The sequence below is a fragment of the Myotis davidii genome, unplaced genomic scaffold (genome assembly GCF_000327345.1).
Source record: "Myotis davidii unplaced genomic scaffold, ASM32734v1 scaffold271, whole genome shotgun sequence".
Taxonomy (NCBI): domain Eukaryota; kingdom Metazoa; phylum Chordata; class Mammalia; order Chiroptera; family Vespertilionidae; genus Myotis; species Myotis davidii.
In genome coordinates, this window is record NW_006284839.1 from 1,695,945 (window position 1) to 1,720,793 (window position 24,849).

Consider the following 24,849-nt stretch of genomic DNA (forward strand, 5'->3'; position numbering starts at 1 on the left):
GGTGCCTTCACCGCTCAATCCCATCTCGCCGCTCAAAAAACCCTTCTCCAGCAATGTGATCGCGCCGCCCAAGTTCCCCCGCGCGGCCCCGCTCACCTCCAAGTCCTGGATGGAGGATAACGCTTTCCGGACCGATAATGGTAACAATCTGTTGCCATTTCAGGTAATGCTCCAGTGCACCTGCACTCGCCTTCCTCCTACCTCCTACCCCGCTTCCTCCTCCCCTCCTCCCCTGCCTTTTAATAGTCCACTGATTACCCTCGTCCCCTTCCCCAAAGCCCCCAGTTCACTGGGGCCATTCCGCTCCCGAGCCCCGGGATGGGGGAACACTGCGACTATTCAAAGATACGTGTCTATACACCCTGACAAGATAGAAAAGGGCCTTTTTCTTTTAGTTTATTTTTCCCTTCGCCGTTCTTACGCCTCTTATTTTGACCTCCTTTGACAAGTAAAGCGGCAAGTGTGTGGCAAGGTGCCTGCATCGCCCCAGGATGAGTAGGCGGAGATTCCGGGCGGTTTAAGTAGCTACACATTTCAGATTATGCAATTTGGGGTTCTGGGGACAGAGTGCGGGCTGCCGCTCCCGTCCACTCCTAACGCACCCTGGCCCTGCCCTAGAAGAGATGAACAAGCCCGTGAGTGGTGCCATTTCAGACAGTTGCATACGCTCAATTAAACTAATGTGAACACATGTGTTTATGTCTTGCTAAAAGGTGCTGGCATCTTTAATAGCAATCAGCATATTGCCCCTGCCAGGAAAATTATGAGTGTGAGATTCCAATCACCATTGGAACTCTATCAGAGACCGAGATGAAGAGTGGAAATTCTAGGGGTAACCCTTCCTATGTGACCTAGAAGATGGACTTAGAAAAAATTTCTTTTTCCAGAGGAAAGAGACAATAGGACGCGACCTTCAGAGCCATATTGCAATGGAGTCTATTTGCTAGTTAGCACTGAAATATTTAAAGCTGCAGTGTCCTTCAGTTGGGTTATTTAAGAAGACAATGCAGATCAATTACACCATTTGAAACTGGGCAAAGTGAAAGTCTTGCAACTTTAATGAAAAACGAGCCTTGTGTCTTGGTGTTAAATGCCAATGAAAAACCCAGGAAGTGCCCCAGACAAAAAGGTTGAATGGAGTGTCCTTATTCTGTTCTTGCTTTCTGATCCGGCCCTCGGCCACACTGGTTGACAGTGTCCTGAACATCTTGAGTTGGAAAGGGGTGGTGAGGGTGAGTGTTCACTGGGGGCTTTTGTTCTCAGGCAAACCTTTGTCCTTCACTTATAGATTGATTTGGCCATAACATTCTAGGCTCAGTTAAGAAGGAAAAGAAGAAAGAAAGGAGAGAGGAGGGCTTTGGATGAGACTCACTTTGTGTGGTCAAGGGAAAAAAACAAAAACAAGTCCTTTGAGCATTGCTGAAAAATGGCAGAACCAGCATTCGACAGAGGTAGTTTAACACATCAGGTGCAATTGGAGCCTTCATTTTATTGTTCTATGTTTCAGATGTGATGTTTGGGCACCTCCCATCCCTGCAGGAGGAGATAGGGTTATTGAGAAGCACATGATTCTCTGGGCTAGAGCAAGGATTTTTAATCTTGATAGTTGAAGGAGGTCCATGAAACCCATCAGTTGTGTAAATGAGGGTTTTTAATGAGAAAGGATCTTAAGTTTTCACAAGGCTGCTTAATGGATGGAAGATTGTAATAGTAACATTTATTTTTTGCCATTCTAAAGTCTGCTTATTAAAAAAAAAAAAAGAGAGAGACACTGCAAGATGAGATCAGTTTGGTAGGTAGAGAAAAGGAGGAATCCCCTTTCTGGAATTTCTCTCTGCATTTATTTGGGGTGGGGTAAGGCAGGGATGGAGGCTGCATTTGGTTAGGAGAGCTCTTTTTCTAAAAGCTGTCCACTTTTTCATAGTATTCTTTTTCTAATAGGCCCTCTTTTTATTTTGGTGCTCCCAACCCAAGTCCCAAACCAAGTCTTAGAGGATAACCTCAAATCTAATGAGGTTTAGGAATTGAGAGCTGACGATGTAGACATCAGTTATCTTTTTCTAGGAGTTGAATTTGAATACAACTAGCTTTTGATTAATTATCTCCGGAAATGGGATCTGGGGAGAGATTAAATCCATAAAAGTTCCCCCAAACAGATATTGACAAGTAGTGTGTTGTTTCTCAGCAGACCATTTATCAACAATGCTAATTATAGCCAGACACACTGGATTGGGTTTGGTCTCTTGTCTTTTCACCTAATGGTGCTATTAAATAGGCAACGATGGCCAAAAGATTTGTAGGTGAAGAGATTTGATTTAAAATTGAGCTTTATATATATGACCAGAGAAAGAACTGCATGGACTTTATGTCTCACTTTGTTTCTTAAAATGGAGCTCCCGGGTTTTGAAGCAGTATTAGAATCAGAGTAGGAGTAATAAGGATGTATTTTGGCTTGGAATATTATCAGACATGGTTTGTGTTGATAAGTATATAAAGTTTGAAGTGTGTTTGAGTCTTGTGTGGAGAATTTTACATGTTTGTGCATTTACTTAAATAATTTTCTCCAAAGGGGAGAAAATATCTTAAGTAGTCCTAATGACTTTTAAAAAAATTTGTTTATTTGACAAATAGGATCTTTTCTTTGAATTGAAAAGTTTATTTCATAGAGTGCTAACTTGATTTTTTAAAATTTCACAGACACTGTGAGTTAAAAGGGGCTTTCAATAGTTATCTACTTTGATGTATCTTAATATTTAAAAAAATCCATGCGCCTCTCCCTTACCCTTTCCCCAATGCTGCTTCACTTTCGTTTGCCAAACACAATAGATTATTTTTTTTGGGGGGGGGGAGCTTTACTTCTGTAGTTTATATGGTAAAAGCAATAACTGTATTCAAATGTGTTTTTTCAAAGTGCTCATGCTTCCGTACCCCTTCTCTCAATTCTGACAAGGTTGTTTGGTTTCCCTGGATTGGGATGGCTGCTTCATTAGGGATTACTTGTATCTATAAGCCATTACATTTCTATAAATAAGGAAACCGAGGTCCTGAGAGGTAGAGTGACATAACGCAGGCCTTAGAACTTTTGGCTAATTTTGTTGATGTATGTTCTTAACTTCCCTGTAGGAAGCAAACAGTGCTGTCCGATAGAATTCATTTTAAGTCAGGTTTTCTTTGAACTCAATTCAAAGAGACTTAGTTATGGAACTTTCTAGTGAGGTTCCCTACCCGACCGATGCCTCCCACCAAACAGAGCTCAAGAACATGGAGGCACCCTGCTGAGGGAATTGCACAAGACTAGAGACGCCTAGAAAGGACTAGAGCGGAGATGCTTTCTGTACAGTAGTGAATTGGGTTAAGTGCATTTTTGTCCAGAAAAACCTAGAAGGGGCTTTTGAGAGCACCCGTCCCACCACTCTGCTCATTTTCCAGAGGAGGACATCAAAGTCCCAATGTGGAAAATGTCTTAACAAGTTCAGGTGGGTAGTTGCTGTCAGAAGCAAGCTTTGGAGATAGATTGCCCAGGTTCAGATCTCAACTCTTCTGCCATCGTAATCTTGAACAAATTGTAATTGTTGACCTTCAATTTCTTCATCTGTAAAAGAGGAATAATAATTCCTTGCTTCCTATGCATTCAAGTGAGAAACTACATACGAAATGCTTAGCACAGTGTTTGGCCTGTAAGTAAGAACCATATCCATGTTGGGTTATGATTATTGTTATAGTAATGGTGACTTGAGGCTCTGTATGATCTCATAGTATGGATTACCAATTGTTCCATACAGTGCAATCTGAATAACTCCAAACTTCTGTGTAGTGTCATTTAGTATTTTTTTTTCCTGTCTGAAAATACACTCAATGTTATTATAACAATGTGGCAGACCACCGATTTACCTGTCAGCCAGGCCCTGTGCTAAGCTCTTTACATGTAGTTTTTCATTGGAACTCATTTGAGTAGAGACTGTTATTATCCTCATTATACTGATGACTTGAGGGTTAGTGCATTTATATTATTTGCTCAAGCTCACAGCCAGAAACTGGCCGAGTTGGGATTTGAACCTAGGCAGTCTGCCTCTGAGCCAGAGGAGGCATTTAATACTTTGGCTATGATACCTCTTGGACTTCAGTTAACAGTGCAGGGTAGAAGCAGGAGCCTCGGCTGAATCTGTACTTGACCTTGTGATATACACTGGAAATTGTGTTTAAAAAATCTTTATATGTATAAAAATATAGGAAGAAAAATACAGTGCCCATACATATACCACTACTGGAATTCACAGTAGCCAATATTTCCCACTATTTAGTTAGTTAGCTTATATATTTTTGAATATTGTATTTTGGGGGGGAAAATTCAAATTTTCTGCTGTCTGCATCTCTACCTTTATCTCTTCCCTCTTCCCCGACCCCAAATTGAAAGTGACTACGTAGATTTCATGTATTCTGACATAAGTCTAGTTAAATGTAATGTAGTGTTAATTTTGTTGGTGGGTTATCTATAACTGGAGAAGTTCCTTACATGATGAATTCATGGGATTATGAATTATTTTAAAACTAAATGTGCCTATTTATAATAAATCCTGAGGAAACAGTATTTTTTCAACTTGTCCGTGTTCCTTTTTAAAAATATATTTTCAGGAAGTAATATAAATTATCTAGCTTATGCTTACTCTTAAATAAGGATAGTATGACCTAGATTTAAAACTGGAGATTCTTCTGTAATTGGTTTCTTAACTACCGCTCTAATGCAAAGCCACTTAAAGTCCACCCGACCCCACAAACTGAGAACGTATTATGGCATGGTTAATATGAATGCCAGCAAAACCACATTATCTATATTCTATTGGGAAAAAGGGGTGGTTAGGAAATATTAGAAGGTTTTTATGCTACTGGAAACAATAATATCAACTGTATACTTCAGAATTGCGTGTTGAAAAGTAGTTAGTGTTAAACTTTTTATGATCTTTCAGTAAGTGTCAACGTTTCTGATCTCTCAGAAATGTAATGTTTTTAGATATTTTCTAAGACTTGTTTTCCTCATTGGCCAGCCTATCCTTCTGTCTTTCAAGGGCCGCATATGGGTAATTCTGTCCACTTGCAACTTATCATTGCACAGGTGGTTTTTGCTAGTGTCAGAAGGATGAGGAATACAGCCACAGCTCTGTTTACTGCAATGTGAAAGGTTTGATTAAGCCACGTGGATTTACTGAGGAAGGAGATGGAGGAGACATAGAGTAGTGTGCAGCTCATGAAACCTGGAGTGAGGAAGACCCTGGTTGAAGCCTCAGCTCTGTCACTGGCGATCGGGGTCAAGGCGTTTAGCCAATGGTGCTTTTCCCGTCTGCAAAAATGGAGGGGGGAGGGGGAGAGAAAGAGAGAGAGAGAGAGAGAGAGAGAGAGAGAAAGAGAGAGAGAGAGAGAACGCCTCTCTTCTGGGTGTGCTTTATGAGAGGATGAGAACAAAGTGTTCAGAAAAATTAGATACTGTTATGGCTCGTCAATGCCTGCTTAACTACCGGTAATTACAGTTGTCTATCAGTATCCATGGAGGATTGTTTCCAAGACCGCTGTGGATACCAACACCCGTGGATGCTCAGGGTCCTTATATAAAACAGTGTAGAACAAAGCATATAGTTGGCCCTCCACATCCACTGATTCCAAAGGGTGGAGAGAAAATACCGTTTTCGGTCCTCGGTTGTGTTCGTGGGTTTGGAACCCGTGGATACAGAGGACCAATAGTCCAGAATTAAACACTAGTTCGTGGCTCCTGGAAGTGGAGAGGGGCTGGAATGCTGTGTGTTATGGTGACTGCCTGTCCTGGAAAGCCAGTCTGGCGCTCAGGGCTGGGGGGTGCAGGCTTATGTCATAGGATGGTCTGCATTTAGCTCCCTGCTGCTGCTTATGGCTGACTCGCCAATGCAAGTGGAAGAATTTTCCTTGCTCTGTGACTATTTTAATTGGTGATGAGAAAAATGCTTCAACTCTTAATTTCCTGAATGCCACAAGTGTTGCTTTTGGTAGTTGTGAATCTCCAAGGTCTGTAATTTGAAGCTCCTTATTATTGCTTCCCTGAAGACAATACCTGGATCTCTGTAGGGGCCAGTGTGGTTCGCAGAGATAGAATTCTGTGTACAGCCCCAAGTTAGGATCTTGAGAGCTGAGGAATATAGCCACAGCTTCAAAGGGGCTTTCCCTGGGAGAGTGCTGTGGCTGCAGTAGCCAGCCTCGCAAGGAATTTTCCACAGCTGGTTCTTGTATCTTGTAGATGGCTTGTTCTGAGGGGTTCTGCTTCAGTTCCCTTACATTTATTTTCCTAGCCTTTAGTGTTCTTGTTCTTTACAGGTGCTGAGCATGTGAACTTCTTCATGTGAAATCATTCTAATATTCGCATTTTGATTTAACTTGAAATAGAAAAATACAATTGAATTAAAATAATACAATAAATTGGCATCTTGGAATCAAGCCTATTTTGTCCAGAAGCACTATTATATAATCCTCAGGAATAATAAATACGATATGAATCCTTGTTGGCAGACTTTAAAGGAGAAAAATACAAATGGGCACCAAACAGCCTTTATATCATTTGGAGTGATCATAGAATTAATGTACACGAAGAGAAGGAAAGGAAACATTGTGTACTGATTTTGTAAGCGTAAGACAGTTGTACAGCCAAATATCTTTATTCCTGAAGCATTCAAACTTATTTCAAAGTACAAGAGAAAAAAGTATCTCCCTATCTTTAGTAATACAATGCAACTAAATTAAGTGGTCAATGCTGCCAAATGAACCAGCATCTAGAAGTTCATGAGCACCTGACACTTAGTAGGTGCTCATTAAATGAACGAGTAAACATTTAAACACAAGCTGCAATAGCTTAGTCTTTTCTACAATACAGTATATTTAAAACATTTTTGAGACAGATTTGTCATCATAGCATTTCTCTGCAAGATGTACATAGAATATGGAAGCAGTTGAATGTACATAATGTCATAGAGGACATCTTTAATTTGTTAAAAATAGAAAATATTATTTGTGTTTCCAGATTTTATGGGCATTCCATAGTTTCTGAGCTGTGACTCTATATTTGTAGGTTTGGCATGCCTAGATAGCTTACATCCTATGAGTTAAATTTTTCTTTACCTCGTCACTGTTACTCATCTAATTTTTGTGGAGTTAATTTACTCTGTCATGATGATCTGTTTTGTTCCTGTCTTCACAAATCAAGATATTAATATTAGAATTGATCAGAAAGAGGGTCAGAATAATTCTCACAATAGCACTTAAAAATATTAAGGAGAGAATAGGTCTAAGAGTTTGACAGAGAATAGGTTATAGTAGGCCCACTCAGCCAGTCATTCTTTTGAAGAATGTGAGATTGGAAAGCAGAGATGTAAAGGGCAAAAGCCTGTCTATCTTAAATACATGGTAAGGGTTGGGGACTGATTAGAGATGAAAATACTTCAGAGGAAACATTTTAGTGATCTGACAATCTAACCTCCTACTCAAAGTCCAGGAGACCTAGTTCTTAGGTTTCAGATAAGGAGCACGTAAAAAGGATGGGAAGTAAATGTACCCAGAAGCACCTTCTTGTGTAATCCGCCATGGAAAATTTCCTTTCCTCTTTTGGACTAGAGAAATATAGCCTACATATGCAGGGGATTAAAAATCGTGAAGACCAATAAAGTTTATGAGATACTAGGGAAAGGCTGAGAGAGAATTTTTGGATCCAGAATCTGTGTTTTTCGTGTGTTTGCACTTGGTATTACGAGGAGACTATTCAGCTCCGCCACATTGTTGTTTCAAGCAGTTGTAATTAGTAGAATCCTCAGTTAAGATAAACGCTTCAGGATAGCATATGCAGTCTTTTTGTTAACCACATGTCACAGAATTCTCTGGTCAAAGGGATGGGATTTACATTGTTAAGTTTCTTTTGGCATCTTCACTTACAGTCATAATCCATGTAGTTCAGCTTTTGGGGGTTATATTATTTTTAGTGTCCTCCAAATAGATACAGGTAACAAATACAGCAGGCCCTGAGTGCCACGCACTGGCCTCACCTTAAGTTACTTTATTTAATCCTGACATGTTTTTGTGAATTAGGGATTATCATCCTCATTGAGACTCAGAATATTACCTGGCTAATGAGGTGACAGAGTAGAAATGGAAACTTAGGTCTTTTGGCTCCATGTCCAGTCCTTCTATTCTTCTTCATCTGCTTGCCTCATATCTGGCCACCATCTTTCAATATGCCTTTGATGCTGCATTCTTTCCCCAGATCATCCGTGACTCCACCTATCCCACATTTTCTTTATAGCACGTGTCCTCCTCTGAAATGAGCTGGTTTATTTTGTTTTGTTTCTCCACAAGAATGTAGGTTCCACGAGGCAAGGACCTTGTCACTGCCGTGTTCCCAGGGGTTGTGACAGTACCTGGGGTATTTTAGGCGCATGGTAAATATTTGTTGGGTGAGTTAATGATTTACATTTACAGATGATTGATTAGGCACTTATTGGTCATTTGCATGTAGCTAGCAATGTAAGAATAATTTCTTTTATAAACATTTAACTAGCCTCCACCAGAAGTCAGGCACTAGGGATTGAAACTGAATCATACCACCCTTGCCGGTTTGGTTCAGTGGATAGAGCGTCAGCCTGTGGACGGAAGGGTCCCAGGTTATATTCGGGTCAAGGGCTTGTGCCTGGGTTGCAGGCTCGATCCCCAGTAAGGGGGCATGCAGGAGGCAGCTGATCAATGATTCTCTCTCATCATTGATGTTTCTATAGAAACTCTCTTCCTCTCCCTTCCTCTCTGAAATCAATAAAAATATATATGTTTTTAAAAAAGCAGAATTATATCCTGTCCTCAGACAGCTCCCTGGCAGACATGAATTAAAATATAAGATGATAAAGTTTATAACTGTGTGACATGCACAACAAAGAGAGTGTATACTTGAATCAGAGGAAGGAATGATTAAATTTGTGTGTGTGTGTGTGTGTGTGTGTGTGTGTGGTTGGAAAAGTTCCAGAAAAGTCTTCAAAGTTTAAAATATATTCAGAGTTTTTTGAAAGTAATACTTAGTCACTATTTAAAACTTGAGGGGAAATTTTTTCTTATAACCTATAATCTAGAGATAAGTATTCTTTTTAAAAAAATATTTTTATTGATTTCAGGATAGAAGGGAGAGGGAGACAGAAATAGAAATATCAATGATGAGAATCACTGATTGGTTGCCTCTTGCACACCGGATCAAGGCTGCAACCCGGCCATGTGCCCTGGCTAGGAATGTAACCAGGACCTCTTGGTTCCTAGGTTGATGTTCAACCACTGAACCACACTGGTCAGTTGAGATAAGTATTCTTAATGATTTGGTACATTTTCTTCCAGTTATCTCTTTTGTATGTGTATATATGATGTATTTTATATGTTGAGATAACTCTGTGTAACAATTTTAGAGTCATATACTTTAGCTTTTCATATCATTAAATTTGTAAACATTTTTACTACATAAATATTCCATTACAGGGATTCATTATACTGAATGAATTATTTCTGTATTTGGAGGATTTAGGTTGTTTTCAGTTTTTAACTATTATCAAACACAATGCTGTCTTAAACATCTTGGGCTTTTTAAAGCTTTATTTAGCGCTGGATAGGCAGACCAGGGGATGGGTTTTTAAGCAGAGGGAAGCAGGTACACAGGTAAGAAACAACATAGTGTGCTGAGAGAGCAGCAGATCAAGGGAAGAGGTGAAACAAGTAAGACATATGGCTGGAGAAGTAGGGGCCAGATTATAAAGGACATGTTAGCATTCTCTGCCTTCAGCTTTCTTCATTAGGGACACTGAAGGATTTTTAAGGTGAGAAAGGTAGCCATTATAAGGTTTTTAAATAGGTGAGTGAAGGTATCATATCTTTGCTTCAGAAGGGTTATTCTGGCATATAGATTGTCAGGAACCAAACACAGGCAGGGAAACCAGTTAACATGTAGAGACCTTAAGTGATTGGGAAGAAGGGACATAATTGAGAAATCAGGAGGCCAACTGGAAGGACTGGTGATTGCTTGGATGCAGGGAATAAAGGAGAAGGAAGAGTTTAGAATGACTCCAGGTTTTGGTTTTCACAGCTGGGGATAACGAGCTACAGGGGTAAATGCTTAATAGCGGCAGATTAGAATTTCCATGACTCATAAGCCAGGTGGGTTTAGAGTAGGGGAACTTCACAGGGAAAGCTATGTGTTGGGAATATTTGAGCAAGTGCTTTGACATTTCTTATCCACCCATGCTTTTGTGTGACTCTTAATGCGTGGGAAGGAAAACCTTATTAAGATAGATTACTTTGTGGACTACTTATTAGAACAGTAAATCTGAGAGAAGAAATAACTACCATTCGAAGTCAAGAGCTTTTGCTGATTCTAGCCTGATTTTTTTCATTGCATTCTGAGAATTAGAGTATATGTTAGCTGATTAGTCATCTTGTTTGTGCGTTACAGCCTGGCGTTGCAAAGAATTTTAAGGAACTGCTAACCAATCAGCAATAAGAGAAATGAAACCTGGCACCCTTTATTATATAAGTTGAATAAACTCAGTTGGGTGGATGTTATTAACCAATTTGAAATATCCTATATAATAAAAGGCTAATATGCAAATTGACCAAACAGTGGAACAAACGGTCACTATGATACACAATGACCACCAGGGGGCAGATGCTCAATGCAGAAGCTGCCTCCTGGTGGTCAGTGCGCTCCCACAGGGGGAGCGCTGCTCAGCCAGAAGCTGGGCTCATGGCTGGCGAGCACAGCGGCCATGGCAGGAGCCTCTGCTGACCTCTGCGGCAGCAGTAAGGATGTTCGACTGACGGCTTAGACACAATCCCCACTGTCAGTTCGACATCCCCCAAGGGCTCCTGGACTGTGAGAGGGTGCATGCTGCACCCCCCTTCCTCACTGAACCCCCCTCCCCCCAGTACATGAATTTCATGCATCGGGCCTCTAGTCATTAATAAGGTATAAGCAAAGTAGAGATTAGACCCATGAAATTTATTCTGCTAATACAATGCTTAGTTTTTAAATGAGTGTAAATATAATGAAATGTTTTGAAGCTTAGGATTTATAGGGCCACCGGAGATGAGCTTTGTGGGAAGATAGAGGGGAGAGGAGATAGGAACGAGGTATAGGAACCACCAGAATTGTATGTTGTTTATTCATTTGTATTTCTAGGGAGAGAGGTGGGCTATAACTCCATTAAATAACTAAAAAATGATTAATAATTATAGATATGGAATAAAAAAAGCACTACTACATGGCACCCAATAAACCTTTGAAAGATTAAAAAAGTTAGGCATCTCATAAAAGTTTTCTTTCTTCCTCTTCATAGTTGAGAGAAATCCTAACTTTAATTTGAGAGCTTTCTAATAAAGGGGTCTAACTCCTCCTTTATGTAGTTTTTTCTAGAACATTCACATTGCTCTTCATCATACAAATACTTGCTTGGCAATCATTTCATTGATTACATATAGTACATTAAATTACATAATTACAATACTACTAAAAGTATGAGGATGAACCCACCATCTCTAGGTAAGCTTGCAGCTCAGGTGATAGGGCAGAAGTTCACGGATTTATTTGTCACAGGTATTGAGTGTGCTATGGGCATTTTTTTTTTTTAAATAGGGGAGATGGAACTCATGGGTTAATCTGGAAAGTCAGCTAAGTGAAAGCTTTAACTGTAGTATATATTTGAATGGATAAATGGATTAGAAACTTTTGATTCAAGAGAGGGATGTTGTTTCATTTCTGGTATAGGAGGTACAACTTACAAATATAGATTTTTCAGAAATTGGTAGTAGTCATATGACCTTCTCTCCTCAGGGGGACATTCCCATTCTTCCATATACCTCTTTGTTGCTACAGCCTTAGAAGGCCCATTTCTACTGTTGTAACCTAAAGAAGAGAGAAGAGAGTAGAACTGGGGATGGGGGTAGAAGTTGAAGGTCTGTTTTCTTTCCCCCTCACTCCAGGCCTTGCCTTTTTGACATTAAGTTATAATTTCCTTTAAGTCTCTATATTTTACATTTAACAGAATCTAGGCCTAAATTAGAATATCAAGTATCCCGTTGTATTTAAAAATGAAAATTTTGTGTGATACCTGCCTGTGCAGAGGGGTAGCTGTCCTAGATCTCAACAGTAGACCTGCAACTCACTGAGAGAAGTGTACCAGACCTTGAGGTTTTTACGTCATAACAGTTTTGGCTACGTGAGGTAGGTCCTTTGTTTAGCTTTGTAACCAGTTAACTACTTATGGGCTAGTGTGGAAACTTAACCATCATTTCTTACTTAGTTTTTTTTTTTTTGGTTAAGAGCCATTTTTAACAGCAATATTTTGGAATACAGTTTGTTTAAGATGTCCGACCTCAGGCCTGGGTAAGAACAATTGACCAAATTTTGCCAGTTCCGAACCTTTCTCTGCAGGTATCTGAATTAAAACAGAAAGACTCTGTTTTGTTTGTTTAGGGAGGGGTTGTTGTTGTTTTTAATATGACAGTTTAAGTTAAAGTTTTACCAGGCACCTCATTCAAAGGGCAAAAATTACCTGGAGGCAAACAACAAAAAAGTCTTTATTTAAATCTATGTCATGACAGTATCAAAATGGTTGAATCTGGTTAAAAAATAGTTAGCCTTTAAGCTGCAAAAACAATTTAAATACCTTGAACCATTTTATACTGCTGATGAAATACTGTTTTGCAATGTTTATCAAATTCAACTTTGTGCTTATTTTAAGCAGAATAAAGACAGACGAATTGTGCCAATGCTTCAGGCTGTTGCAAAGTAAAACTGTGGAGAATGGAAAATTTTAAACTCGACTTTCAAAGGCATTATGAATTTAGCATTTTAGAAGATTGGAGACCGGTTGGGGAGAATGATTTTTATCACATTTTGACCTTGTATTCTTCAACATTCCAAAGTCATGAGCTCACTGAAGGGAGCCAAACTATTTAGTTAACGTTCTAGAGCTTACTGCCTACTTCCTACTTACTTGCCAATGTAGGTGATTCTATTTGACCTAGCAGCTTTGGTGTGATCGAGTATATGAAATGTTATTCCAGCGTAGCTATTTTAAAACTGGTGACTCATGCAGGTGTCACACAAAATTTTGATTTTTAAATCCAATGGGATATTTGATATTCTAATTTAGGCCTAGATTCTGTTAAATGTGAAATATAGAGACTTAAAGGAAATTATAACTTAATGTCAAAAAAGCCAAGGCCTGGAGTGAAGAGGAAAGGAAACAAAAATCTCTTGATAGTGAATATATTCCTTCACATGGAGGGATATAACGGAGGGCTGAGGCCGACAAGGAGGTTAGACTGACACATTCTGTGAGAGGGACATAAATAATAAAGAATGTATTCAATGCTGAGACATCAAAGGACACTGAAAGACAGTGAAGAAGATTTCAACGAAGAGGACAAAGCTAGATAAAAGGATGCTTCGGCTTTTGTTACAATAATTAAATATTCAAAAAGGCAGCCATTTTATCCTGTCCTGGAAGGCAAGCCGTTGCCCATTTGTATTCCAGTTTTATGCAAGCAAGCCAGAGGCAAGTAGGCTGACATCAGGGAATCATATTGAGAAGTTTCTTCTAGGGAATGTCATAAGCAAGTTCAAAACCCAGTGTTAATCTCCTGTGGCATAATCGTAATATTCATGATGCCTCTAAGACACTTTGTGTTTGTTCTAAACCATCAAAGAAAGTTAAACTGTGTGTTCAGCATAATATGCATTCTGTATATTATTAATAATCTAGCCTGATAACTTCTCACACTGGTCAGTATTGTGAAAAGACAACCTATGTAGAAAAGATATGTTCTCTAGATCTGTGTTCTATAGAGACGGCTGTAGAAACTATCCCTGCTGTGCAAAATTCATAAATCTATAGAAATTCACATGTTATAGGTGGCAGGGTGGTTAACTGGGGTTTGATTTCAGTAAGTATTTATACGGCATGTACTGTGTTCTTGGACTTATGTTAGGTATTGTGGATGACACAAATTATCTGAATCCTGTCTTTAGGGACTAAAAATTAGAGCATTATTTGTAAGCAAGTACCAGATTGTGTGATGTGTTAGTTGCTGTGAATGGTCAAGGAGGAATAGAAATAATTTGGCCTAGCGGGGAAAACAGGTGATAGAGAGGGTCCCTGTAACTCCATTTTGAAGAGTAGATAGGATTTGGCTAGGTAGAATGGGAGTCTAAAAGAAAGAAAAATGAACCATAAGTGGGATTATGAACAGACTTTCCTGACTAGAGCAAGGGACTTTAGGTCTTACTGGGAGATAAGGATGGATTGATTGTTTCATAGGATTAAAAATAATAATAAATTTTTACTTATTAGACACCACTTGGTTTGAAAAGCATTTAAGATGTCTTTGTATACACTATACTGCAAGAGAACCTAGATTAGAAGTAGGGGAGAAAACTGAGATAAGGGAAAATAAGAGGATGCAAAATGGAGTCCAGAATTAAACTATACTGATGATGCTCCTCATGGTAGTGGCAATCCTGACTATCTGGCTTAGGAATGTGGACTCTTGTGCAGACAGTGGAGCCCTGAAGGACTAAGATTGGAGCAGTGGCACCATGGGAATCATGTTTAGAAAGGCCAGGCAGGTGGATTGGAGAAGTGTGTGTGCCTGCCACAGTGCAGCTTGGTGGTAGGGGCATGATCGTTTTCTTGGGCTTAGCACAAATCTAGGAAGGTATAACTGAGAAACCTTTCAAAATAAAAAATGTCAGAAGTGCTGACTGATGGAGTAGAGGATATGACGGAATGCAAGATTGTTCCGAGCTGTTAGGCTTAAAACAGTACCTACTTACAGGCTATTTTTAAAAATTTTTTTCTACATGCTTTGCCTCAGCTCACGCTTGGTGACACTGTTTCCCACATCATTCTCCATGGAGGTTCCTATCCATTAAAAGGATTGAGGGAGAAGAGAAGAGGATGGTCTTCCCTTTCCTCTTTCTGACATGCCCAGCGTATCCAACTGCTGTCTTTGACTTTCATTTGGAGCTCACAAAGTCAAAATTGCTATTGCCTATTCCCATTTTTTAAACTACTAATAAGGATGTTTCCACTCTTGTTGCCGTAATAGCTGAGGGGCCATTCAAGTAAAAATGAGCAGCAGGCATGAAATTACAAGTGAGGAAGAACTGATGTAAGTCAGGCCCTGGGAGTGAACGAGAGCATCTCTTTATGCTGCAGTGTTCCCTTAACAACCTCTATTGCTCTTCTTCCATAGATTTCGCAAAAGGACCATCTTATCTGCTCAGTAATTTATGTTGGCTCACTGTGGGTAGTTAGTACACTTGCAGGTAGGCAGGAGAACAGGATCTGCGTCTGTAATTTTTTGCAATGAAACACATACGCACATCTCTCTTTCATACACACACGCATACATCTGTACCCTGTGGAAACTGAGTGTGAGACATTTGAGTAGACCCTGTAGCTGTGAAGTAGTATTAATGGTTTAAAAGTAAAAAATTCTCTTTGATTTTGGAATACTGTTTTTTCAGTGGTCATTATTAATCATGTTTTGTTAATACAAATTTAATTTGATTTGAGCATTCGTGGATAAAGAAGAAAGACTCAAGAAGAATGCCAAACATCAAAGTAAAGCTGCCAAAGGTGCAAAATTGATTGTGGCTCATCATTGGTAAATTAGGTAGATATGTGTTAATATTTAGGTGCCAACAACAGTGGTTTTTGTCATCAATGTATGGTTCCCAAGTGGGGAAATATTTTTATTCTGATGTTCTGTAGTTAGGTTGCCATAGAATTTGGAGGGTATCTGATGTCTTTGTTTATTAAAATTTTATTTTTACTGATGTGGAGAACACTGGGAAAGTTGAAGGGAAATGGTTAGAATAAGTTTGAGTGGAATGGCTGTTTTGGGGTAAGCAAAAATGTTTTTGCATTGCTTGAGATTAATATATGTGCAATGGTAAAAAGTTGAAAATTGAGTCATATGTATGGTTTTCTGTTTAGTGATTTGGGAATAAATTTAGATTTCATAAATATGGCTTATTTAAGTAGCTATAATTCTGGAGTTCAAATGTGGCCATTGATGGGAATTAAAATGGCAGGGTGTAATTTAGTCTGTCCCGGGGAGACTGGTGGACTTCAGCTATTGTGCCACATCACAATCAACTCTAGGCTAGGGGTTTACCCTGGGTATTGGGCTATACAATGTTGTTCCACTGAGTCCTGAGACTGGAGGAGAAGGAGTAGAGATGGCCACGTTTATTCTGTCTCCCACAGAGCCCCACCCAATTCTATTTTAAAGACCCAGTCAGGATTTGGCTACCAAAGCATGAGAATAATAAGGGTTCTGCAAAGTCTGAAAATTTAGATGTTTTTAGTCATTCTCTATGGCTCAGAAACCTCAATGAAACTGATATATGTTATTCCTGTTGTTTCCAACTTAATGCTGTCTTCTACTCTGTCAGCAGGAACCTAGTGCCCACATGATTTGCTTGTTCACTCTTCCAAAACAAGGTAGATTGCTACAAATGTTGATTTTAATTTAGGTAATTTACATCACTAGACAAAACAATGTTTATAATTTTTTCTAACTGTTCCTCAACACAACTTACTGCATTTTTTACAACTCTTATTTATTGACTGTGAAAGTGCTGTACCAAGACTACCAGAGGAATCTGTTGATTGTACAAAGCTGGGTTTCCTCAACTTGCTCATAACACCACCTTGACCGAATTTCAGAAGGGTATTCTTAGAAGGAGGGAAGTTAAGAGTATTTAAAATTTTGGGGGCTGAGCTTAGTCACAGGGTGGTGTTAGCATAGAAATTAGTAAGCCAAGTTTGGGCCCGGATTGGTTAAATTTGTAAAATAGGTCTCTGCTGGAATAGTCAGTAGTCTCAACTTGGAACATAGGAATTCAGGCTGAGTTCCCATTAAATTTATTTGTCTGTAGCAGCATTGCCCAATAGAAATGTACTGCAAGACACAGGATAATTTAAAATTTTCTAGTGGCATATTTAAAAACTAAAAAGAAACAGGTGAAATTAATTTTAATAATATATTTTATTCAACCTGCAATATACAGAATATCATTTCAACATGCGATCAATATAAAAATTATGGAGACATTTTACATTTTTATTGAACTGTCTTCAAAATCCAGTGTATTTTACACCTACATGTCTCAATTCATTTTAGCCACATTTCAATTGCGCGCTCTCTCTCTCTCTCTCTCTCTCTCTCTATATATATATATGTATATGTATATATATATATTTGTATTAGCTCATGGATGTATTTAGTCTTAGAATAAATGGGTCTGAAGGAGCTGTTGTTTAGAACAGTTTGATCTTAACTTGTGTTTTATGTCATGATTTGGTCCAGTTTATCTGTACTGAGAGTAATGGTACAGTTTGATAACTTGTGGTTTCTGTTTCATTTCTCACATTTATGTATAAATCTGTAGTCTTTATTAGCATGCCATTATTAATAAACATATAGAGAGATACAATATATAATCAGAAGGGGAATGTAAGTGTTTTCTTTTATGCTTCATATACTGTCTCCTAGAGCAGTGATGGCGAACCTTTTGAGCTCGGCGTGTCAGCATTTTGAAAAACCCTAACTTAACTCTGGTGCTGTGTCACATATAGAAATTTTTTGATATTTGCAACCACAGTAAAACAAAGATTTATATTTTTGATATTTATTTTATATATTTAGATGCCATTTAACAAAGAAAAATCAAATGAGTTCGCGTGTCACCTCTGACATGCGTGTCATAGGTTCGCCATCGCTGTCCTAGAGCAAGCATGTCAGAATCGTAGCCCGCGGACCGCATGCCTCGTTTATTGGGCCCATGTTCGCCTTTGAGTTTGACATGCTTAAGCCTTTGTTTCCAGTAGGTAAGATGTTTCATCAAATTTTCTAAAGTTGTTAGGTATTTTGAACAACAAATACTTCCCAGAAATGGCTAAGTGTATATATTGTAGTGCCAGTGTTTCTATTAATTTTGTGTGGTGCTTTCTTTAGTTGACAGAAGCATTTTTTATATTCTCATTTGTTATCCCTTAAAGATATTCCCAGATAGTCTTTCACATTTTAAATAAAATTGCTTTTATATAGGATAGATGAGTTGTCAACAAAATCATAAAATTATTCAAATGAAAAGTATATTTAAAAGCCCTCTATATCCATTGAAGTTTTGTTCATATCTATAGTTTTTCCAAGTGACTACAGAGTGTTCAAAAGTTTAGGTATTACTCCTTATAATGTATATGTGGTGTGTGTGTGTGTGTGTGAGAGAGAGAAAGATATTTTTCCTCATTTCTTTTGGCCTTCAACAAATTTCCTCTTTTCCATTATTTCAAAATAATTGCTGTAGATTTTTCACATGCCAATATATATATTCAGTGCTACTTAATTGAATGCAATTTATTTGCCACTTGCCTTTTTCACAATCCCATAGTTTGCCTCCTGTAAATTATGCCTGACTTTATGTTGGTTCATTATTACCTCATGAAAACAGACTTGAGGTTTATGCTGAACTTCCATACCATGGTATGTGACCACTATCACTTTCCTGAATGCCAACAGAGGAGGCTGGCATTCATTTGTTTATTTTTTTAATGCTTATTTGGTGCTTTACAAATATTATCTCCTTAACATCCATATAAGGAGAATATTATTATCCACATTTTTCATATGAGAAAACTGATCCACAGGGAGGTTAACTAGTCCAATTCTATTAAAATTTGGGTGCTTATGATGTGCTCTGATTTATGAAATTTTACTTTAAAAATTTACTGCAGAGCAGCACAGCATTCTAATTCTGGCTACTGCTGGTCGTTCCTGTGAAAGGACTGATTATCTTGTGTATACGTTGAACAAATAGCAAGGTCTGTCTGCTTTTTCCTTTCCATTTTTTCTTGGCCCTTCTCTCCTTTTTCCTTCCTCAAATACTTTATTAAGACTCCATTTTTGAGTCTTTGCTTTTAGAATATTGTATATACGCTACAGTGTCATTGAATGAGAATATAACCACAGCACTGCCAGTCTGCTTGCTGGTATTGAGCTCTTCCTCCGGAAGACATAATATATCCCATGGATAGTAGAGCCCATGGAGAGAGGAATACTATGTATTTATGTTTATATACTTACAGTAATCCCCCCTATACATGAGGTATATGTTTCAAGACCACCAGTGGATGACTGAAACTGTGGATAGTACCAAACCATATGTATACTATGCTTGTTCCCTATGATGAAGTTTAATTTATAAATTAGGCACAGTAAGAGGTTAGCAATAATAACTAATAATAAAATAGAACAATTATTACTACATGTTGTAATAAAGGTTATGTGAATGTAGACTTTCTCTCAAAAGGTCTTGCTGTACTGTACTCACCTTTTCACTTAAAGGAAACCCTTTGCAGCTTCTCTGTCATATGTCTGCATTGCCAGCATCATTACTCTTCTGCTTTGGGGCCATTAGTAAGTAAAATAAGGACGACTTGGACACAAGCACTGTGATACCAAGACAGTCAATCTGATAACCAAAACGGCTGCTTAGTGAGGTAGCATATACGGCGCGGATAACACTGGACAAAGGGATGATTCATGCCCTTGGCGGGATGGAATAGGGCAGCACAAGGTTTCATCACACTACTCGGAACAGCGAGCAATTTAAAACATATGAATTGTTTATTTCTGGAATTTTCCATTTAATATTTTTGGGCTGCGGTTGACTGCAGATAACAAACCACCAAAGGTGAAACCATGGATAAGGGGGATGGCTGTATTTGTGTGTGTGTGTGTGTACATTTTCTTACTTTGGTACCTCACGCTTTAGGCAATACATGTTTCCACAACACTTTGGGAATAAAATTAATTTTTGTCAATTGAATCAGTTTTAAGAACCTTCAAATAGGAGGTCCTACTTTAATTACTTTTTATGAGCAAATTATTATTCAAGTTTTTAACTTAAGTAAACTGTTTCCCCCAAATAGGGTTTGACACACAAATTAAAATTAAGAAAAAAAAAGTGGTTTTTCTGTTGTTGTTTTTTGGTTAGTCTTTTTAGTAGGTATGAGAGAGAGAGATTTAAAATTATAGACTGAAAAAAAAAAACAACCAAAAACAAAACCCCACACTTTAGAATTATTTACCTTTTTGCTTTCCTTTCCATTGTCCCTGGGACTGCAACTTAATGAGTAAGAAACAATAATATAAGAAGGTACATTTCTCTTTCACACCCCCACACTCCCATACACCAGGATGAGTAGAAAAATAATGGTTAGATAGTAACAGAAATGAGAATTATTAACTAGGAATGATTCTTATCCTAGAGGCAGAAGAGCATAATGGTTTTAAGGCTCTGAATTTCCTGGGTGACTCCTGTCTCATACTTTTTGTGTGATATCTTTGAGCCTCAGTTTTCTCATTTGTAAGATGGGATAATAGTTGTATTTATTTCCGTAGGCTTTTGTGAGGAGGAAATGAGATAAAACATGTAAAGTGCTTAAATCAGTACTGGGCACGCAGCCAGTATCGATCAGTTCTACTATTATTTAATTCCAAGAATTTTTGACAGCCTGTTGTTGATTTCATGAGGAGAAAGGTTCTGGGATATGTTGAAGTGGATAGGGCATGCTAAGTAAAGCTCAAAAGAAGACCTTAATGAGGTTCAGATGAGCAAGGATGTGAATGAAAATGCTTTGTGAGATGTGAAGTACTCCTTATAAATAACAAGTAATATGAGGAAATTAGATTAGTATGCTGGAAAGTGAATATTTACAGATCTAGCTCCAATAGATAATGGTACTATTTCCCTCCAGATCCTCAAAATTGAATACCAGGGGAAAGATTTAAAGCCACACACAAAAGAGTTTTAAAAAGAAAGTTGGACTCTTTTTTTTCCCCCCTTGACATTCCCCTGGTTTTTTTCCCCTCCTTTTTCCCCCCCGCTGGACTCTCTTGCGGTAGAATATTATCTATACATGATCGGTCCTGGAGAAAGGGTTTGCTAAGTCACATCCTTAATGTTAATAGTATTTTACAAATTAAGTCTTATCTGTTGGTAGCCTATAGCCTATCTGTCCTTTGTAGAGTTTCTTATTGGGTCCTTACCAATTTCTTGAGGAAGTGGGCCCTCGGCACCTATGCAAGTCTCTGTGCCCTGGCCTTCCTTTTCTGGAAGCCTTTGATCTCTCCGTTTTTGTGCTCCCTTAGTTCTAAGCACACAGCTCTGTCATTGCATTTCCTGCATTATGTAGTAATTAGCTATAAACTGGACAGCTGGCTTCTTGTGGACAGAGTCCGTGCGTCACTTAACTTTTTAATCTTTAATGGCCTGGCATATTAAATTTCCCCCAAAATATATGAGGCATAAATGAAGAAAGAGTAAAAACAGCCTTTGGCACACTTGGCAAAATTTTGTTAGCACCAAGACTTGAAAGTATTAAAGAAAGATGTTCTAAAAAAATACTCTGTGCTACAGACGTTTTTTAAATTATGATTGAACTTCCCATAATCTAAATTATTACATCTTACTTTACTGTATGATCTGTAAAGTACCTTAATGTAGCATTACCAGGATGACACAGGCTTCATTTTGAAGTAAAATTTTTTAACCTCCCAAATACCAACTGTTTTTAATAAAATGCAGATGCTTTGCATTTTATTTTTCTTAATATTCCTTTTTAAAAATTGATTTCAGAGAGAGGAAGGGAAAGAAAGGGAGACAGAGTTAGAAACATCAATGCTGAGAATTATCCAAGGGCTGCCTCCTGCATGCCCCCTACTGGGGTTGAGCCCTCAACCTGAGCATGTACCCTGACCAGCAATCGATCCATGACCTCCCCTGGTTCATGGGTTGATGCTCAACCACTGAGCCACACAGGCCAGGTGCTTTGCATTTTAGATGCTTTAACATCTAAAAGAAAAAAGCGATAACATTTTAAATGGAAAATTGGGTTAAGGATTTATAAACATACAAAGTTGTTTTCTTCCTGGAATGCTTACATAACAAATAATTTGTGTCTTCTTCAAGAACACCTGATTTGTATTAAGAACTGAATTTAAAGTTTTCCTCATCTGTAAAGTAGAGGTTGTAATTACCTACCTCATAGGAGAGTTGTAAAGGTTAAATAAGGTAATCCAAGCAAAGTACTCCGCCCAGGGTCTGGCACATGTTAATCATCCGTCATATGGGAGCTGTGACTTGTTATATGACTACGAGACATGTTATGAAAAGCAATGGAGACATCCATTTTCCTCTCCCCAGAGACAGATTGGTAGCTAATCTTATAAACCAACTTTGTTTTATGTCAGAGATGGGTTGGGCAAAGGGGGTTAAGGAGTAAGCCTGTTCAAATTTAAAAATAATAAAACTTTAGAAATGGTTAAGACAGTTTGGGCTTTTGACTATATGATTCTATTACGTTTGTTAGGTTACTTAATTTATTTTTTATTATTGGTCTCATCTGGAATCAGAATTGTACAATAAATCTGAGATGCAGGGTTTTTTGTTTGTTTTCCCTTCTCCTCTGAGATAAAAATAAAGGTTCAGAAACAAACAAAAATACTGTGCTCCTCTCCCTCTGGTCCCAGTCCATCACCGTGGAGTGAATTTTGTTTTTGGTACGCACCAGGTTCCCTGCTTACACGTAGACACACGTACACATTTGTGACCGCTTCAGTGGTGGCCAGGGAGGGACTGTGAAGAACTACAGTCCATAGCTGTTAATCTGTGTGTCCTCTGGGCACGGCCTTGTCTGTTGGTTTTTCAAAGGGGGAAGAGCCCTAGACAGCTGCTAGTCTAAATCGGCACAGTGTTGTTGCTTTATCGCTTTCATTGCTGGAGGACTATTTGCCTAAAAGCAGCTGTGTTTTGCTGCTCAGTTTTTAAATACAAGGATCATAGAGGATAACAGGCGGCCTCAGCAGACACATCACAGTCCCCATTAGATTCTGGTGAATCTGTGAATTCTGCTGTTTATCTATCTCCTCACCTAACCATTCAAGTCAAACCACAATGGAAATGAACAGGGTTAGGGCAGAATTTGGTGTTTATGCATATAGGTGTCCTTTATGGTCTAGTAATGCTTCTAGGTAGATGCTGGAGCACATTATTCTTAAAATGTGTCATGGTTATAAATGGGATGGGTTGGGTCTCTGAAGGATTGTAAAACAAGACTCTCTGGGATTTAAAAAAACTCATCAGAAACAGTGGGCGACATGAGAAGATGGTGTTTGTGGGTAATATGGCCAATAACTACTTGTAACTCTCAGAGGAGCATTAAAGACACTCACAGAAACGTAAATGACACATGTGACAATGGGTGGCATTAGTTATTTGACTAATTAACTAATTAGGGTTGTCTTTCGAGCTTTACTGCTCCCTGGGTTAGGTGTATTTAGTGGCTGGATCTTTTAGTGGCTCCTGAATGGAAAAGTTGAAGTCAAGACTTTGCCATCCTTGAGTCATAGTTCAAGAAAGTTCTTAGGTGTTATGTCCTTTACCTAAAGTAGACAGGTGATGTGCAGGTGATGTGATAGTTCCTGCTAAAACCTTAGAAAAGCACTTTAAAGAAATAATATTTATCCTATATAATAAAAGGGTAATATGCAAATCGACCCAATGGCAGAATGACCGGTCGCTATGATGTGCACTGACCACCAGGGGGCAGACATTCAATGCAGGAGCTGCCCCCTGGTGGTCAGTGTGCTCCCACAGGGGGAGTGCTGCTCAACCACAAGCGAGGCTCATGGCTGGCGAGCCCAGCAGCGTTGGCGGGAGCCTCTCCTGCCTCTGCAGCAGCCCTATGGAGCAGGCCTAAGCTGTCAGTTGGACATCCCCCGAGGGCGCCCAAACTGAGAAAGGGTGCAGGCCTGGCTGAGGGAACCCTGCCTCCCCACCTCCCCCAGTGCACGAATGTCATGCACCAGGCCTCTAGTTGAGATATTCACATACCAAGATGTGAATTATGCACTGTATTCTTTAGATGGGATCACCCTTTCAAAGTATACAGTACGGTAGCTTTTAGTGTATTTACAAATTTATGTTCAATCATCACTATCTAATTCTAGAACATTTTCATCGTCCTGAAAGAAACCCCATGCCTGTTAGCAGTCAACCTCCATTTTCCTCCTGACTTCCCCAGCCCTAGACAATGACCAATCTATTTTCTGTCTCTATGGATAAGTTGCCTATTCTGGACATCTAATCTAATAAAACAGAAACATGGTAATTGGCGTCCGACCGCTACCCTTCCCATTGGCTAATCAGGGCGATATGCAAGTTAACTGTCAGCCAAGATGGCGGCCAGCAGCCAGGCAGCTGAAGAAAACAGGAGGCTTGCTTGCTCCAGTGATGGAGGAAGCCAAGGTTCCCCGCCTGCCGCTGCAGGCCTCTGAGCCTGCAGTTTAAGAAACTATGTAACAAATATAGAAGCTAAACAAAACCCCAGAAACCTGCTTTAGTCCTGGGCTTCAGCCAGCAGGATCGCAACATTGTAAGCAAAGGCCAGAAACCTACTTTAAGCATCGGAGGCCTAAGAGGTGAAGCGAAGCCTCAGAGCTAAAACTGGCCCAGAATTAAAAAAGAAAAAGAAAAAAAGGAGCGGTTGGGAGCTTTAGTCACCCCCAGCCTGAAAACAGCCCTCAGCCCCTCACCCAGGCTGGCCAGGCACCCCAGTGGGGACTCCCACCCTGAAGGATGTGTGACCAGCTGCAAACAGCCATCATCCCTTCACCCAGGCTGGCCAGGCACCCCAGTGGGAACCCCACCCTGATCCAGGACACCCTTCAGAGCAAACCCGC

General features: G+C 39.1%; 1 protein-coding gene across 1 annotated transcript in view; it reads left to right on the forward strand.

Annotated features, from left to right (window-relative positions):
• The first annotated feature begins 9 nt into the window (after positions 1-9).
• The window catches only part of CPEB3 (cytoplasmic polyadenylation element binding protein 3), a 139,838-nt gene continuing 114,998 nt past the window's right edge, over positions 10-24,849 (forward strand). Inside the window, exon 1 of the mRNA XM_006755095.2 lies at positions 10-163. Coding sequence (XP_006755158.1) covers positions 110-163 — 54 coding nt within the window. The 5' untranslated portion in view covers positions 10-109. The remainder of the gene's footprint in view (positions 164-24,849) is intronic.